Below are 17,136 nucleotides of genomic sequence, written 5' to 3'. Positions count from 1 at the left end.
TTTTTTAAAAAGCCTAATGAAACCCTGCCCACAGACTCATGAAAGCCTTGTATTCCCACCCAGATGTCGCTGTGGGGAGCTGGGCTCTGTAGTTAGGCCGGCACAGTGTGCTCTCTCCCTTTTACACCGCATGCTCGCTGTGTTTTTTTTCTATCCCAAGTTTGACCCTGGCCACTATTTCCTCCGCACCGCGACTCGCTATAAAGTGCCCATGCTTTCCTCACGCAGTCTCTTTCCCCGGCCACAAAACAACCGTGAGTGTCCAACTCACTGTTCTTGGAAAAACTTAAAATAAAAATAATATAAAAAATATAAAATCTATAAAATCTTCATAAAAAAGTACCGTAATACTTAAAGAAATACAAACGCTTAAAAAAAAAAATCGCAAAACATTCATTTAAAAAATAAAAAAAATAAACAGGAGGCCTCGGGCTTACCCCGAAGTTGGCGTCTTTAAAGGAAGAAATACTTCAGAGACATCGAGATTTCTCTTTTCTTTTTTTTTAATCGTGATTTTTCAGCTTTGACATTTCCTCAGCGGGCTGGATCGGAGAGCCGGCCGTCCTCTCAGCCTGTCTTCATTGGATGAGGATTGAAGCGCAGCTTGGACTCGAAGCACGGTCCGTACCGGCATTTTCCCGGCTCTTCTTTTGAGGGAAGCCTCGCATACACTTATTTTGTCAAGTCCGAGATATGAACACAGCGACGGGGAGTTATCCGATGGCTTCTCTCTACGTTGGCGACCTGCACCCAGACATCACGGAGGCTATGCTGTATGAGAAATTCAGCCCCGCCGGACCGGTGCTCTCCATTCGGGTATGCCGGGACATGATCACCCGGCGCTCCCTGGGATACGCTTATGTGAACTTCTCGCAGCCTGCTGACGGTAAGAGAAGACGCGAAGTGATATTTGTGCACAGTCTGAGCATGCTACGTGCACACGGCGGTGCATGAGGGTCTGAGAGGCAGAAAGCATGCATCCTTCAAATGTTGACAATGTCACCATATGCTGTCAATGTCAGCCCTAAAGCTGCCCATAATGCCATGCCAAATCAAGGAAAACCGTGCAATTAAAAAAAACTGTGGCTTTTTTGATCAAATGTTTTGTTTAAATTAGCATAGGACAGTCATGGTAATTCTTCAGACTGGTTGGAGCAGTCATTTGACCCAAATAAGCATGTCCCAGTTCTTGTATACTCCTGGAAATTTAAGTCACCACTATTGTTAACATCCACACCTAGTTTGAGTTATGTTTTAAAGTCAACAGAAAAGTCCTCTTGTGCTCATCAGTCATAATACTGCATTAAGGAATGTAAAGATCCTCAGCTGGTCCTCCTTACTCAGCCCAAAATGACCCATTTCTGCTCCTATTTAAAGGGCCACTGAGTGAAACAAATTCCCATTGCCCTCTGCTGCTATATTCACTGAAAGCGAGGAAAGGGACGAGCGCAGCCGAACAATAACCCCAGCACCGGCCTGCTTGACAAGCCGGTTGTTGGATTTAATCCCTGCTTCATTTTTAAAATGGTTGGGAATTAGTTGAATCATATGGTTCATTTTTTTGTGTAATATCTTCACCACTTAATCTGTGTGTTGATTTTGAATCTATGAGGACCTGATGCTTAAATGTGCCATCTATGTAAATATATAACTACTAAAGTATCAGAAGTGTTAAGTGTCGTTATTGTGAGACTTTTTCATTTACAGCCAATGGTATCAAAGCATGGAGCGATAGTAGTAGCAGGTGTTGTGGTTGTCTGCAGAGGCCTGATGATCATGTTTACATTGTGTGGACCTTTTTGCTGCGTTTATCAATGTTCAACACCTGTCACAAGTTGCTTCGCAAAAGCCGGAGTAATGACAGGTTACAACTGGCTCACTTCCAGGAAGGTGGTAACGTCATTCACTGGAGTCAATGTGTGGAGAGCCACAAGTGAGAAAACACCATTTGTTCTTGGAGGTGTAGATGTGGGCTGGGGGGGGGGGGGGGGGGGGGGGGGGGCTAACTGGTCAGCACAGATGATTTCTTCACATCTCAGCTGTACGCGTAAACACATGAGACCTGGTGTTGTTCATCAGCATTCTTGTTGAATGTGTCTCTTCCCCATCAATGGTAGAGAATGCTCGACTCACACTTCATGCCAGCGCATACCTCTCAGGACCCCTCTCTAAATATAGAGCTTCTTTCTGAGCAGCCCAAAATTTGCCTGTCCATAATACTTTACTTCTACTACTACTACTACTTTAAATGACAGAAAGGGTTAACAATAACAAGTGACACAGTTTGCATTATGCAACACTGACTTATTTCACTATTCATCTTTCTAAACAACATAACTTAATGTTAGAATATTCATGCTGTGTTTTAATGGATGATTTGGCCCTTTTTTAAAATCAAGATTTCCCACTGGGAACCTTCCAGAAGTCCACATGTTTGACAGTGATCACACACCTTCTCCGAGCACACGGGTGGTGAAGTACAATTGCAAGCCAAACTGCTGATGCCAGCAGACGCAAGGCAGCTCCGTTTTGTTTACCAGACACTTTTAGCTGGAAAGCCAGGCCTGTGTGTGTTACTGTGGAGTCACTGAACAAAAGGATGTTTGGCATTTGGCACCCACACTGACATAAGAGCCCATGTGATAATAAAGCGGAGAAAGAATTGATGGAGAAAAAAGTATGTATCAGTTAGACTGATTTGAGCAAATGAAAAATGAAACGCATCATTTCCTAAAACCACAGTTTTAGCCTGTTTGTATTGTGTGCTGCTCTGCCACTGGTATAGGTGGGACGTGGCCCAGCAGCATGTGGTAGGTCAGAGAAGAGGGCCGTGTGCTCCATGTGCTTGCCCACTGCAGCTGCTCCCCACACTCGTCCCAGCTGCTGGTAGACAGCTCATCAGCCACAAGGTCTACTGCAGTATCTTAACCATGTTGCACGTGCTCTGTTGATGGGCTGGCAGCAGGGATTCTCCATTGTGGGGGACACACAGCACAGGAGGACAAACTGTTACTGTTTTAATACACTCCACTGTCGCCTTGTGTTGCTCCTCTGGGAACCTTATCAATGTAGTGCAGGTGTTTGTGGCTCAAAGGGGATGGCACCATGGTTTGGCAAATAGAAAGAAATACTACGCATGATGGACACATGACATGTGGCATACATATTAGTGACATGTTTTCAGACTCGTGGCTCCATGTAAACAACCACCCGTGACCTTTCCCTCCACCCCTCCTCCCTCCAGCTGAGAGAGCCCTAGACACCATGAACTTTGACGTGGTGAAAGGGAAGCCGATCAGAATCATGTGGTCCCAGAGAGACCCCTCCCTCAGGAAGTCTGGAGTGGGCAACGTGTTCATCAAGAATCTGGACAAGTCCATCGACAACAAAGCCCTGTACGACACCTTCTCTGCCTTTGGCAACATCCTCTCCTGCAAGGTAGACTTTGCTATAAATATCACTGAGGGACTTTAAAACAGGAATATTGTTTTAATGCTGTATGTACTCCCACTTTTGGAATAAGTGTTCCTGCTTGGAGATTTGAAAGTTAGGATTTGGAAGTTAGATCAGAAATTGGAATAATATTTTTCTGCATGTCATTTTCTCATTTAACTCATACACCATCTCCTCTCCTTGTACCAACTAAAAACGACCCACACGTATCTTTAAAAGCATCCGAATTATATATATATATACACATATATATATATATATATATATATATATATATATATATATATATATATATATATATATATATATTTTTTTTTTTTTTTTTTTTAAGTAAAAGCATCACTATTTATCTCTTTCTGCCTGCATGTAATTACACAATCATAAGTGTGGTGAGGTCAGCTGCTGATGTGCAAGTTGATAAAAGAAGAAAGCATTTGTCCTCACAACTGCTGCTGTAAGCAACACCTCCACATTTTGGGGAGTAACATTATTTCACTCTCTTGTTGACAGTTAGATGATAGATCGCTTCTGTCCACTGTGTGAACCCACAGGCAGCAGCTGGTTAGCCTAGCTTAGCATAAAGACTGGAAACAGGAAATGTAGCCTGACTCTGTCCAAATTGTGGTTTCATTTGTGGTTTAACACCTTAAAGCGCAATTAGCTTTTTTTAATTTTTTTTTTTTTTACACAAAACAAAATATAGTGTGCTAATTATACATTCTGATTGACAGAGCCAAGCCACCCATTTCCCCCTGTTTCTAGTCTTTATGCTAAGCTAAGTCAAGCTGCTAGCTGTAGCTTTATATTCAGCAGACATATATGAGAGTGGTATCAATCTTCTCATCTAAATCTCTGCAGGATAATCATGAGGATGAATAATCATATTTCACCAAAATGCCCAACTATTCTTTTTAAAGTCAAGGAACTGCCTGCATTTGAAAATATGCGTACGCCATGTCTTCCTGTGCTCCAGGTGGTGTGTGATGAAAATGGCTCAAAGGGCTACGCTTTCGTCCATTTCGAGACCCAGGACGCAGCTGACCGCGCCATCGAGAAGATGAACGGCATGCTTCTGAATGACCGCAAGGTGTGAGTGTCTGATCATTTAGGAGCACACGATTCTGGTGTTTCCTCTTGTCATTTTTAAAGATGTGTCGAAAAAGTCAGTGAACTGTAGTGTTTGTGTTGATAATGTCTGTCCAAATGTAGAAGGTCGATTACTAGGTGATGGCAACAGCGTATGAGGGTCAAATTGATATGAACTGTGATATTTTTTTGTGCCTCATGTATAAATCTGACTTGTCTGTTCTACACTTGTGTTGAGTGAACTGACTTTTCATGTGTTTTTTCAGTTGGTGAGTTTGTGCGTGAATAATCTGACTAATAAACTCATCTCTCACTACTGCCAGTATGAAGATAACTTCTAAACAGATAGATAACACATTAAAACCTCTTCCTTATCTTTCCTACCAGATGCATTTCCTGTAGCTTCATTTGTCCACTTGGTGGTCACCCGTCTTGGAGTGTTTGTGTGTGTGTGTGTATGACCACGCTTGTGTGTTTTAGTGATGGATCGAATGCAGGAATGCAATACTGGATGGCGGAAGGGGAGAGGTCATCATAGCAAGGTATATAAGATCATTTGGTCCTCCTCAGCTTTCCTTTGTACTGTGAGACTTTGTTCCTCCATCCCTCTCCATCCACCTCCTCATCAAGTCTTGGACCAAGAAAATATGATGGTTGTCACTGTGTTGTCTAGCATGCCAACATATCTGCCTGCCTCTGGTGATATTAACAGCAGTTGAGTGTTTTGGTTTTGGTTTTTTTTTCATGGTTTACCCCAGGAATGATGAGTCACACACGATGAGATGTAGCTGTGAAGTTGTCTTGTGAACGATGTCCCTGTTTTTGTAAAAGAATGTGCTCTCTTTTACTTATCATGCTTGCGTGGTCAGGTCTGTGCGGAACTGTCTTTACCTGGAAACCCGGATAACCAGTGTTTATAGATTGGAAAAAGGAAGTCAAAAGAGATGGAGCCTGGTTTTTGCTTTCTCAGCTTTGCCAGGACTGTTTTACATGAGTGTGTTTCGCTGCTATCTCTATTTTCAGGTTTGTGGGTCGTTTCAAATCACGCAAAGAACGGGAGGCTGAACTGGGCGCCAAAGCCAAAGAGTTTACCAATGTCTACATCAAGAACTTTGGGGATGATATGGACGACGATCGACTGAAGGAGCTTTTTGACAAATATGGTAAAGTGAGACTGGGTTTATCGAATAGTCCTCCTCATTTGGTTTCGTGCTGCTGTCTTACATCCACTTTTTTGGCCTTTTCAGGTAAAACCCTCAGCGTGAAGGTCATGACAGACACCGCTGGCAAATCCAGAGGCTTCGGATTTGTTAGCTACGAGAAGCATGAGGACGCTAACAAGGTACTTTGACCTCATGTTAATGTGATCAGTGTATTTTTATCTCTTAGAAATTTCCTCTGACAATTCTTGCTTCACCCAAAGGCTGTAGAGGACATGAACGGCACTGAACTCAATGGCAAGACTGTGTTTGTGGGCCGGGCGCAGAAGAAGATGGAGCGGCAGGCAGAGCTGAAGAGGAAGTTCGAGCTGCTGAAACAGGAGAGGATCAGTCGTTATCAGGTCAGCAGAATCTAGGTCCACGATCAAATTAAATCCACTCAATGTTATATTTTGATTCAGTTATATCAAGGAAGTGACTTGGTGTGATGACTGATTGTCTTTGGTTTCAGGGTGTAAACCTTTACATTAAGAACCTGGATGACACAATAGATGACGAGAAACTGCGTAAGGAGTTCTCTCCATTCGGCTCCATTACAAGTGCTAAGGTGAGTAAAATCACTAAAGAGATAATACATCACTGCCTTATAAACATGGCGACAGCAGTGATAATATTTGTATGTCTGAAGCTGCTCACTGGCAATCTGTCTATGTTTTAGGTGATGCTGGAGGAAGGTCGCTCCAAAGGCTTTGGCTTTGTCTGCTTCTCGTCCCCTGAAGAGGCCACCAAGGCTGTGACTGAGATGAACGGACGTATCGTCGGCTCCAAGCCCCTCTACGTGGCTCTCGCTCAGCGCAAAGAGGAGCGCAAGGCCCACCTCACCAACCAGTACATGCAGCGTATTGCTGGCATGAGGGCCATGCCGGCTAATGCCATCATTAATCAGTTCCAGCCCACCAGTGGCTACTTCATGCCAGCTGTTCCACAGGTGTGACAGTTAAAGCAGCTTTGATGTACATTTGTTCAAATGGATCACAGAACTACTTGTAATGTGAGGAGGGTGCCTCAACTTTACTTTTTTAGTTCAGTCTCACTGCTTACGAATGAATGCTAGTGTTGGTCGACATATACTGGATATGTAAATAAATAATAATGACTATGTGCTAACATTTTTTCCAGCTTAAAAGGGGATAATACAGATCTCAGTGTTGTGTTGACAGCTTATTTCTGATGCGGCTAATGACCAAAACAATATTCAATGCAGGTCTCTAGCGTAGAGAATAGTTTGGGTGTGGGGCAATCATCCTAAAAGAAGACTGGTTGGGGTTACAGCTTAGACTGGGTTTAGGTTAAGGTAAGAGGGAATGCATATCAACACAACAGATTTAAAATATGCTAATATGCTTCATTTGAATTCAGAATGCAAGAAAGCTTTAATAATTCCCAACTCCTCCAGGTGAAGGATTTGCACTGCTTGTCACCAGGGCAAACTTCTGAACTGACAACAAAATATGAACAGAGTTTCTATTTTATTTATCTCATTATTTTCACAAAGAGTAGTCATGTCAGTGGTTATGTATGTTCTAATAACATTTGATGATACAGTTCTTGCTTGTGTCCACCAGGCCCAGAATAGGACTACATACTATGCACCCAATCAGCTGGCCCAAATGCGACCCAACCCCCGGTGGCAGCAGCAAGGTGGTAGAGGTCAAGGTAGGCATGTGGCATTATTGGATGGTGAATCTATTTGTAACATAATTGACTTAAACATCATTATTATACTGTAATGGACCATTTGAAAAAATATAAAATGTCATTGCAATTATTTATGTGCCCCATGTCATGTTCATCTCTGTCACTCTGTCACTCCCAGGTGGTTTCCAGGGGATACCCAGCTCACTGCGTCAGCCAGGACCTCGTGCCAGCATGAGACACATGACTCCTAGTGGCAGCACACAGGGCCCACGCGGTGTGTTCACCAGTGGCAAATGGCCACAATGATCACCAGCAATTTAGTGTATCAGACTTTGGGATTATACTAACACTATATGTACAGTAGAGGTTGTTAAGACACTGTGTAAATGCTGCTCCATTTCCTCTCCTTGCCGCCAGCTGCTGGCCAGGCCATGGCTCCTCGTCCCTCAATGGGAGTCCCAGGCCCCCGAGCCATGCCTCCTTACAAATATGCCACCGGTGTCCGTAACCCCAACCCCCAGGTGGTGCAACCGATTGCCTTACAGCAGGTATGAGCAAAAGATCAACCACATCATCTTATCCTTAAGCAAATAAGTGCAAGTAATTTTCCTTACTATGCCCTTTATCTGTCCTTCCCAGGCTCAGCCAGCTGTGCATGTTCAGGGCCAGGAGCCTCTCACAGCCTCCATGCTGGCTGCTGCACCCCCCCAGGAGCAGAAACAGATGCTGGGTAAGACGAGTATTTCACAGTCAATGACCTGTAATTGTTTTCAGTTTTCAATAGGTTGATTTATTCTCCTTCATGTTTCTTTTCATAAATAGGGGAGCGTCTTTTCCCACTGATTCAGGCCATGCATGCCAACCTGGCAGGAAAGATCACTGGCATGCTCCTGGAGATTGACAACTCTGAACTGCTACATATGCTGGAGTCTCATGAATCTCTGCGTTCAAAGGTACTTGGTTACTTCCATCTTTACTTCCATCTTTCAATATACTACGTTGTGTCATTATTATTCATGTTTGATGGTATCTTTGTACAGGTGGAAGAAGCCGTAGCCGTGCTACAGGCCCATCAGGCAAAGAAAGATGCCACCCAAAAAGTGGGCAGCATGGCTTCTTCTGCTGCTGCTGCCACATCCTGAACACCGTGTGCTGTAGTAGATTGGTAGGATAATACACAATCGGTCGAACTATTCATACTGATGTGGTGATACATTGTTGTGGCACTAATGAAAAGTCATTGTGTTGTTTCAGGGCACAGAAGAATGAGCGGAGATGGGAAGAGACACACTACAATGACTCCAAACACGGGAGTCATCTGAAGTATTATGCAAAAATTAAAAAAAACATGAAAAAAAAAAGGAAAATTTAATTTTAAAATATACTTGAACATTTTGAAAAATATTACAGTTCATAATTTTCTAGTTCTGTAATACCAAAAGCAATAATGCAAATGAATCTCGAATGAAGGCCCTTCATTTTGTGGCGTAGGAGAGAAACCTTTTTCTAGAAGGAAAATGAGCCTTGTTCTTTTTCTTTGCTTGACATTTTTATGCTTGATTTGAAATGATGGACTCCTCCATCCTATCATGTTATCATGGGTGTGTGGTATTCTCAATAAAGGGATGATACTTCAAGGTTACCACTCTTGTGTTATTTAATCCTTACATGTAACCTGTTTTGTTCAGTTTTCAAGAGTGTTTGTGTGTATCTGACAAACCTTTAACCAAGGCAGTGCGACAGAGAGGGCCGAGGCAGGGTAAAGGGGTAGAACCGTCAGGGCATGGCAGGAGAAGCACAAATAATATCTACATGTGTAGCTAAATTGGCATCCGTCTTTGGACACCTAATTTATACAAGCAACATAAGAAAGGGAAAGAAAATATTTAAGTTTGCCTCTTAAAAGAGACATTTTTGCACTCAAGACAGAAAGATTGGGGACAGATATTTTTCCTTTACCTAATTACCCTTTGGAGATATTGTCACTGAGCCCTTGCAATAGAAACCTCATGGTAAAAATCATTATCATGACTTCAAGGTCTGACTTTTGTGTGTTTTGATATTTACCTTTAGAAATGCTAAATCTCTAACTGCAACTAATTTTGTAAATAAATCTAATGTGTTGTAATAAATAAAAATGTAAATGTCAATTTTATGTTCAATTTGTCATTTTTACTTTGTCCTTTTGACACAGCTTTTCTAAATTATGGGTCTCCACTGCCGTTCTTTCTTTCTTCAATTAAAGTGTGAATCATTCTGTTGCCTTTTGTTTGGTTTGAGTAGCTGAGAAAAAGGATATTGTTAATATATAATATATAAGCGGGGAGCAGAGGAGAGTGGAGGCAGACATTTTGGATTATTACATGAATTTGTGGAGGGAGAGAGAGAGAGAGAGACAGGGGGGCATGGTGGGAAATGACCCTCTGGGTTGATGTAGGTCTGCCTGGTTGGTCTGTTGTCTGAGGCTGGCTGCGGGTGGAGAGGGTTTCCTCCGACAGGTGGCGCAGGAGCCGACGGGACCAGAGAGGCGGGTTTTAGTTTCACTGCACCAATGACAAGCTTGTGGGGTTAAAGGTGAAGGGTCGAATCCAATATGGCGGCGAACAAACGAGTGCTGTATGTCGGTAAGTTATTCTTACTTTTCACAAAAACGCGTTAAAATGGCGTTGTTCCGGTGTATCTAGCTAACATGGGGGAGGGGGGTTATCGCTTTGAATAAGTATAAAGTGGATATAACGTGGAAAACGATACAGAGAGCCAAAGTATGTCGCTAAACTTTTTTTAAGCATCGCTGCCCGTAAACTTCGCTTTTTCCCTAACTGCATTTTGTAAAAACACATTATCTCAGGTCAGGTTATGAGCTGAAATAAAAGTAGAAATAGCGTTAAAATGTTTAATGACTGTGTGTTTCTGTCAGGGGGTCTGGCAGAGGAGGTGGACGAGAAAGTGTTGCATGCAGCGTTTATCCCGTTTGGAGACATCACAGACATCCAGATACCCTTAGACTATGAGACAGGTGAGAGCTGGGGTTTTACCACGAAGTGACAGGAACTGTTCCTCAGTGGCATTAAACACAGTGGGTAGGAGAGATACGGAGCTGTATTAATGTGCCTTCTATTCTGGTTTCAGAGAAGCACAGAGGATTTGCTTTCATTGAGTTTGAACTGGCAGAGGTATGTATGTAGTGGTTACAGCGCTGCTGCAGGACTGAGCACACAGGCTGCAATGCTCTGATATTAACCAATAAATGGCAATATTACCAATGAACGCATGAGATGATATTTGAAGGTATAGTTATTTGAGATATTTGTATTTGCATTATTGAAGTGCACATTGTACACAACCTAACTGAGTGATGGACATCATAGTTTTAACTGCAGTTTGCAACACTCAGCAGAGCAACAGTTTGATGTAATTTCTTTAGAAGTTGATTATACGTTTGCACAGCAGTAAATGCACACCGTGAATACAACGTTAGAGATGTAAGAGAAAGATCGGGATTGATTTACTAATGATAAGAAGATGCTCTAATGTAATGTTGGCAATGAGCAATTTCCAGTTATCATGCATCCTTTATCTTCTGTAGGATGCTGCAGCAGCTATTGATAACATGGTAAGTACATCATATTGCTACACACACACATGCCAGTGATGGGTTTTCCTGTCTGTGAGGCCTAGTTGTGTTTACCAAAAGGGTTAAAAAAGTTGCTTCCTGTTTTAATATTAATGTTTATTTATTTTCTCTACTAGAATGAGTCTGAGCTCTTTGGACGGACTGTCCGGGTCAACACCGCCAAGCCCATGAGAATCAAAGAAGGTTCTTCTCGACCAGGTGATTATTGAAAACCCGTACACAGATGGCTTCACCTGTGCTGTTATTTAAAATCATTGCTCTGATTTTAACCCTGCTTTCCCTCAGTGTGGTCGGATGATGACTGGCTAAAGAAGTTTTCAGGGAAGACCGCAGAGGAGGCTGAGGGGGAGGCAACAGGTGGCGAAACAACCAACACGGCAGCACAGGAAGTGAGATGGGTTTTCTGTCTAGTGTCGATGTGTCTGACTCCAACCATGTTAAGATAGTAAGTCAAGTATGATTTGGTTTTGTAGGCTGAGCCTCCAGCTAAGAAGGGCAGAGTTAATCCTCAGGTGTATATGGACATCAAGATCGGCAACAAGCCAGCAGGGAGACTACGCTTCCTCCTGCGGGCTGACATTGTTCCCATGACAGCAGGTCGGTATGCAGTTTCGTGAGGTGCTTTCAGCATCACATCTTTGTTAAAAACATATACAGTAGCTGCACATCCATAAGAAAAGACACTGTTAATCTATACAGGTGTAAAAAGAGACCTAAGGGCCTAATTATAACACCTTTGTTCAAAAATAAAAAATGAGGCAAACATCAACACAAGTATCTTTTCTTGCATGTTGTGCAGAGAACTTCCGCTGCCTATGCACACATGAGAAAGGCTTTGGCTACAAAGGCAGCAGTATCCACCGCATCATCCCCCAGTTCATGTGCCAAGGAGGCGACTTCACCAACCACAATGGCACCGGTGGCAAGTCCATCTACGGCCGGAAGTTTGACGATGAAAACTTTGTCCTCAAACACACCGCTCCAGGTGAGGGATTTTGTACAGGGCACTCTGCGTGTGTGGTGAAGGCTGTGAATGAGTTTCATGGTTTGTGTTTACTAGCAGATCCTGCAGTGACAGAAACCAAACCTTGTTGTCTTTCCTGTGCTAACAGGGCAGCTTTCCATGGCCAACTCCGGGCCAAACACTAATGGCTCTCAGTTCTTCATCACCACTGACAAAACAGACTGGCTGGATGGCAAACACGTGGTGTTTGGAGAGCTGGTGGAGGGAATGGATGTACTCCGTGCAATGGAGGTAAAGGATAAAGAGTGATAATGATAATAAGAGAGTTATAATAATGTAATTGTTATGCCTGCATATCACTACAGCAAAACATGCATAAAAATGTTGTTGTTACCACTGTATTACATGCACTGATTGTTGTTTCAGTCTGTTGCAGAGGTACTATGCATGGGTGTTGTAGAAGCTACAAATAAAAATAAGCAAAAGAAGCTAAAAATCGGAGACATACAGATTTTTTTTTTAATCAAATATAACTGTGATCATACTGTTGGGAAAATGTAGGTGAATTTGTGGTACTCTGTAGACAATTTACTATTTTATCAATCTGGTTTTGTGTTAATAGTGAAAAAGGAGAATCATTGTAAAGAAGAGAATCATATTTGCAAGTCATTTCTTCATCTTTCAACTTATTTCCTCTCTTCAGGCTCAGGGGACAAAAGACGGGAAGCCGAAGCAGAAGGTGATCATCTCAGACTGTGGAGAATATGTGTGAATGAAACAGAAGTGTGTGCTTGACTTGCTTGTTTGTATGTGTGGAGGCAGTGTATATCTGAGGTGTGTGTCCATGGTCTTTTGTACTTTGAACCTACATCTTCCATCATGTAAATATTTCAATAAACACCTTTTTTTATGAAGAAACTACAGCTTGATGTCTATTACTCTTTATAAGTTAATATGTTACATCATTTCAACGACCAAACCGGGCTTGAATAAAAAAAAAAAGGGAGATTAAAAGTCTTCACATAATTGGCCAGACAAGTGTTTGGTGGAGTGCAGCAGCCACACCTGAGCAGGTTGCATGCCGAGAGGACACGGCAGGCCGACAGCTCCACCCCCTCCACTCCCGTCCTGTTGAGAAATCCACTGGTTCTCATCGGTGAGGTTCACCCAGAGCCTGTTCCTCCGCTCCGACTCGGGACCGCGGCAGCAGCGTCCACACCGTGAGTATTCAAATGATTCAAACTGGTAAAACACTGAGTGGCAGTGCAGCGATTGTTTTGATCTATCGGGTTTGGTAGGTTTTTGGTATTTTTTTGGATACGCGCACTATTGCGCACAAATGTACAAATCTTGAAAGTCGCTGGAAAGTGAATGGCTGGTTTAAGTCAGAGTTTTCTGATTGTATCTCCGTACAGCGACGAAATCAAAAATTGATGCTTACGTGACCGTAAATTCACAGGTTTAATAAAAGGTCCGCTCACTTTTGCTCTCATTTGACGCTTTTTTTCTTTCATGTTTTTTTTGCCCCTAAAATGCGTAAACACGTGAATTCGTGAGCAGTTAACGACCCAGTTCACCCTCAGTTTGTTTCTTTGATTCTTTGTTATTTTTTTACCTTTTTCTATAACTGTGATATGACTGTGCTTTTTTTTGTGTGTGTGTGTCTCAGGCGGGTAGATACTTAAAAGTTTGTCTGAGCCGTTTCAGCAGAAGGGAGCTTCCCCTGCCTTCTATCAGCAGGAAGGAGAGACAGACTGTGAACAAACCTCGTCATGAACTGGGCATTCCTCCAAGGCCTCCTCAGTGGGGTGAACAAGTATTCCACAGCCTTTGGCCGAGTGTGGCTCTCTATCGTCTTCCTCTTCAGGGTCATGGTTTTTGTGGTGGCGGCAGAGAAGGTATGGGGTGACGAACAGAAAGACTTCAAATGCAACACGGCTCAGCCCGGGTGCCACAATGTCTGCTATGACCACTTCTTCCCCGTCTCCCACGTTCGGCTGTGGGCCCTGCAGCTCATCTTCGTCACCTGCCCCTCGCTCCTGGTGGTCATGCATGTAGCCTACAGGGAGGACAGGGAAAAGAAACACCGGCTCAAGTATGGCGAAAACTGCCGCCGTCTCTACCAGAACACTGGAAAGAAGCGTGGAGGCCTGTGGTGGACATACGTCCTCACTTTAGTCTTCAAAATAGGTGTGGACGCCACCTTCGTCTACCTCCTCTACCATATCTATGAGGGCTACGACTTCCCACTGCTCATCAAGTGTCAACAGAAGCCCTGTCCCAACACGGTGGACTGCTTCATCGCTCGGCCCACTGAGAAGAGAATCTTCACCCTCTTCATGGTGGTCACCAGCCTGGCCTGCATCTTGCTCTCTATTTTTGAAATTCTCTACTTGGTGGGGAAACGGTGCCGTGAATGTGTCACCTCACCCAATCACTCTCGCCAAGTCGTGACCAACACCATGTCCAGTGGAAGCAACTTGATGGAGTCAAACACTCTAAAGTTGACAAGTGAAAACACCCCTAAGACACCGGCGCCCTCATACAGTGTCGCCATATCTTGAGATGCCGAGAATCAAGGCAAAGGCTTAATGAAAAAGTAAGACATTGGAAAGGAGAGGTGCTTCTCCTCAGTCCCCAGGCACTTCCTCAAAAGACTTGACAGCAGCCCATGGCCTACTCAGAGATGGAACTACAATGGAGTTAGTTCCTTACTGGACTTCAGGATACATGTGTGTCATTGATCTGGAATGTGCTCACTGTTGTGGGGTTTGGGAGTATTTACAGATGTGTATACAGATGAATTTCTACATCCCCCTGGAAAGAAAAATCAAGGAAGTTTGTGTGATGCAGTGTCAGATTTCAATTAAATGAGTCACTTCATGGTTTGGCGAGTACGGTTTTTACAAACACATGTGGTTTTCTGTGTAAGATTTTCCCTCTGCTCGAGCCTGACCTCAAAATGTTTACTTCAGACTGTACTGTGCCTTCTCCCTTCTCTCACACGTTCTCGTATCTTGCTGTAAATGCTGTACTTGTAATTTATCACAAGGTTTGAAAGATTGTGCTGTTGTTTATGTTGCTGTTGTGTTTCTGCATACAGACGGTAGAGAGCAACGATGTGGAAATGCAGTTTTTGAAACACAGTTGTTCATAGTAACTCAGGATTTGTATATTTCACAGTACACTGTATAGTTGTTAATAATATTTTCATTAAAGATCATTTTCATATTTTGAAAATGTGTTTCTTATTTTCATAAGATCAAGGAAAGGTCCACACACAGGAGTGCATACTGCATTAAACAGTTACACAGGAGAGTCTTAGCGTCGGAAATATACTAAGGAACAATGTAAACCAGCCACGTGTCTATAGAAAAGGATTTGTTGATTCTGCAGTTCTGTGGTTTGACAGAAATCTCAGACTTCCTTTGTACTTCCACTTTTTCCATGTGTTTCATAAAGCCCTCCCTCTCCACTGCCTGGACAAATTGCTCTGTTGCTATGAGCAGCACCCTTATTTTTTAGGTTGATTGGTACTTTTTAGGGCATAGGAGGAGCTTCCCACTCCTCTGATTCATCCACGCTGACGTGTGGAACCACCCTGTGAAGGAATTTGTCGGTCCATACAGCCTCTGAATGGAGGATTCCAGTATTTACACTGCAATGTGCCACAAGATAGACGTGGTGAGAGTAAAAAGACATATTTTCTTATCTATGGTCTCTCACTGTGTGGATATTTTCAACTTTATCTGCTGGGGTTTTGAGATATCTTCCTCTGGCATCTCGGCATAGTGAAGGTGAAAACATTTTGTTAGTGGCAGCCAGAATAAAGACTGACATGTAAAAACTCAAACAGCAAAGTCTCTTTTTCACAAACAGTGACAGGCTCATCAGCAAGCACCACTGTTAACAGTTTTCACTGGAACAGTTAAGATCTATGTCAGTAGACAGTGCCAGCAGTGAAAACTGTTAACAAGTAAGGTCTGTGGATTATCATAGGAGCTAGGACACTGTTTCGGGATAGACAAGTTGTTGTTGCAGTGTAATTGTTCACCTAAGTGTGTGTGGGTGGCAGCAGACATGTCAGAGCCTCGGCAGAGGAAGCCAAAAATACTTGAAAGTTGAGATACCACAGGGATTAAATGTTAAAAATAATCACTGTGATACATTGGTCCTGAAAATATCAGTGAGATCCATTATGTGAGGTTCTGTTTGTCCAACCTGACCGTGTGGTTCTGTAAATAAACCAATAATAACTCTCATTAGGAGACCCTCCCAACTCTTCCTGGTTATTATCTCTCACCATCCCAGCTCTCTCTGCCTCGGTATGTTTCCTTCCTCTCACGGTGCCAGCAGTGGAAAGCAACAAGTTTATCCTGTTGTGCTGTTCTGTCTTGTCGAGACTTGCAGCTCACAGAGGTTGAGTCCTCCAGGTGTGTCCCAGCACACTGCCTGAACCAGTTGTTCATCTGGGGCTAAAAAACAACAAAACAAAACAAAAAAACTCCCTTCCCCCCATTGAATGCATTGGACTTCTCTAATTGTTGTTGTACAGATGTTTTGTTCACATGCCCAAGCTTTAGATGCCTTTCCTGAAAAGCACATCTGCAGCTTGGTACCTGAAAAAATCCCATAGCTGCAGGACTGTGAGATGAAGTGTGTTATTTGTTTAGAGGAGGCAGCAATCTGTCACTTTTCACTCCTGGAATTAGACCCTTCCAGCCTTTTATAATATAAAAAGTGTTTATTATTTGTACACAGATGAAAGTATGAGGACGGTTTAGTCTGGTTCCAGACAGTTGAGCTGTTGTCCACATCTCAGTTCAGCCTGATTGTCCGGTTAGTTTTCATTCTACTTTCATACCGGGGGTGTAATGTTAGGGTTCTTAGAAAAGTTTCTTTGCTCTTCATTGTCTTCTTGGAAAAGTTGGGTTTGTCTGGGAGCCGTTGCTGTTGTGAGCATGAGACATGCTCTTTGAGATTTCATTGTACTGAGCAATACAAATAAACTTGACTTGACTTGACTTGAGACAGGTGATGTATGAACAAGTCTGTACGCTTTTATACATTAAGTAAACACAGAATTCAGCAGATCTGAACACAGGCAAGACCTGGCAAACTCTGGCACAGCAAGGACATTT

The 17,136-nt window shown here is 43.0% G+C and overlaps 3 protein-coding genes across 3 annotated transcripts; all 3 read left to right on the top strand.

Moving 5' to 3' along the window:
* Positions 1–222: 222 nt before the first annotated feature.
* pabpc4 (poly(A) binding protein, cytoplasmic 4 (inducible form)) lies at positions 223–9,039 on the top strand. The gene is made up of 15 exons (XM_071471351.1): positions 223–886; positions 3,245–3,438; positions 4,427–4,542; positions 5,563–5,702; positions 5,787–5,881; positions 5,963–6,100; positions 6,211–6,306; positions 6,418–6,687; positions 7,325–7,415; positions 7,576–7,671; positions 7,815–7,945; positions 8,037–8,127; positions 8,220–8,350; positions 8,438–8,562; positions 8,652–9,039. The coding sequence occupies exons 1-14, from the start codon at positions 694–696 to the stop codon at positions 8,537–8,539; spliced, it is 1,884 nt and encodes a 627-aa protein (XP_071327452.1). The 5' UTR covers positions 223–693; the 3' UTR covers positions 8,540–8,562; positions 8,652–9,039.
* Positions 9,040–9,885: 846 nt separating this feature from the next.
* On the top strand, positions 9,886–12,913 carry ppie (peptidylprolyl isomerase E (cyclophilin E)). Its single transcript, XM_071471359.1, has 10 exons — positions 9,886–10,021; positions 10,315–10,413; positions 10,527–10,570; positions 10,984–11,010; positions 11,148–11,229; positions 11,317–11,420; positions 11,505–11,628; positions 11,831–12,016; positions 12,144–12,286; positions 12,699–12,913. The coding sequence occupies exons 1-10, from the start codon at positions 9,991–9,993 to the stop codon at positions 12,765–12,767; spliced, it is 909 nt and encodes a 302-aa protein (XP_071327460.1). The 5' UTR covers positions 9,886–9,990; the 3' UTR covers positions 12,768–12,913.
* A 143-nt stretch (positions 12,914–13,056) lies between these two features.
* Positions 13,057–15,235, top strand: LOC139614189 (gap junction beta-4 protein-like). The gene is made up of 2 exons (XM_071471363.1): positions 13,057–13,215; positions 13,665–15,235. Exon 2 carries the CDS (start codon positions 13,768–13,770, stop codon positions 14,557–14,559), a length of 792 nt encoding a protein of 263 aa, XP_071327464.1. The 5' UTR covers positions 13,057–13,215; positions 13,665–13,767; the 3' UTR covers positions 14,560–15,235.
* The last annotated feature ends 1,901 nt before the right edge of the window (positions 15,236–17,136 follow it).

The sequence above is a fragment of the Trachinotus anak genome, unplaced genomic scaffold (assembly GCF_046630095.1).
Source record: "Trachinotus anak isolate AG129_WGS33_773 ecotype Australia unplaced genomic scaffold, CSIRO_AGI_Tana_v1 ptg000033l, whole genome shotgun sequence".
NCBI lineage: Eukaryota > Metazoa > Chordata > Actinopteri > Carangiformes > Carangidae > Trachinotus > Trachinotus anak.
Note: the sequence above shows the minus strand (reverse complement) of the source record. Positions and strands in the feature narration are given on the sequence as shown.

Bases quoted from the DNA above. Each gene is read 5' to 3' on its own strand.
- pabpc4 (XM_071471351.1), top strand. From the start codon at position 694: ATGAACACAGCGACGGGGAGTTATCCGATGGCTTCTCTCTACGTTGGC. The intron at 5,703-5,786 runs GTAAAGTGAGAC...TGGCCTTTTCAG, and splicing joins GGAGCTTTTTGACAAATATG to GTAAAACCCTCAGCGTGAAG. The intron at 6,101-6,210 runs GTCAGCAGAATC...CTTTGGTTTCAG, and splicing joins AGAGGATCAGTCGTTATCAG to GGTGTAAACCTTTACATTAA.
- ppie (XM_071471359.1), top strand. From the start codon at position 9,991: ATGGCGGCGAACAAACGAGTGCTGTATGTCG. The intron at 10,571-10,983 runs GTATGTATGTAG...TATCTTCTGTAG, and splicing joins TTGAGTTTGAACTGGCAGAG to GATGCTGCAGCAGCTATTGA. The intron at 11,230-11,316 runs GTGATTATTGAA...GCTTTCCCTCAG, and splicing joins AGAAGGTTCTTCTCGACCAG to TGTGGTCGGATGATGACTGG.
- LOC139614189 (XM_071471363.1), top strand. From the start codon at position 13,768: ATGAACTGGGCATTCCTCCAAGGCCTCCTCAGTGGGGTGAACAAGTAT.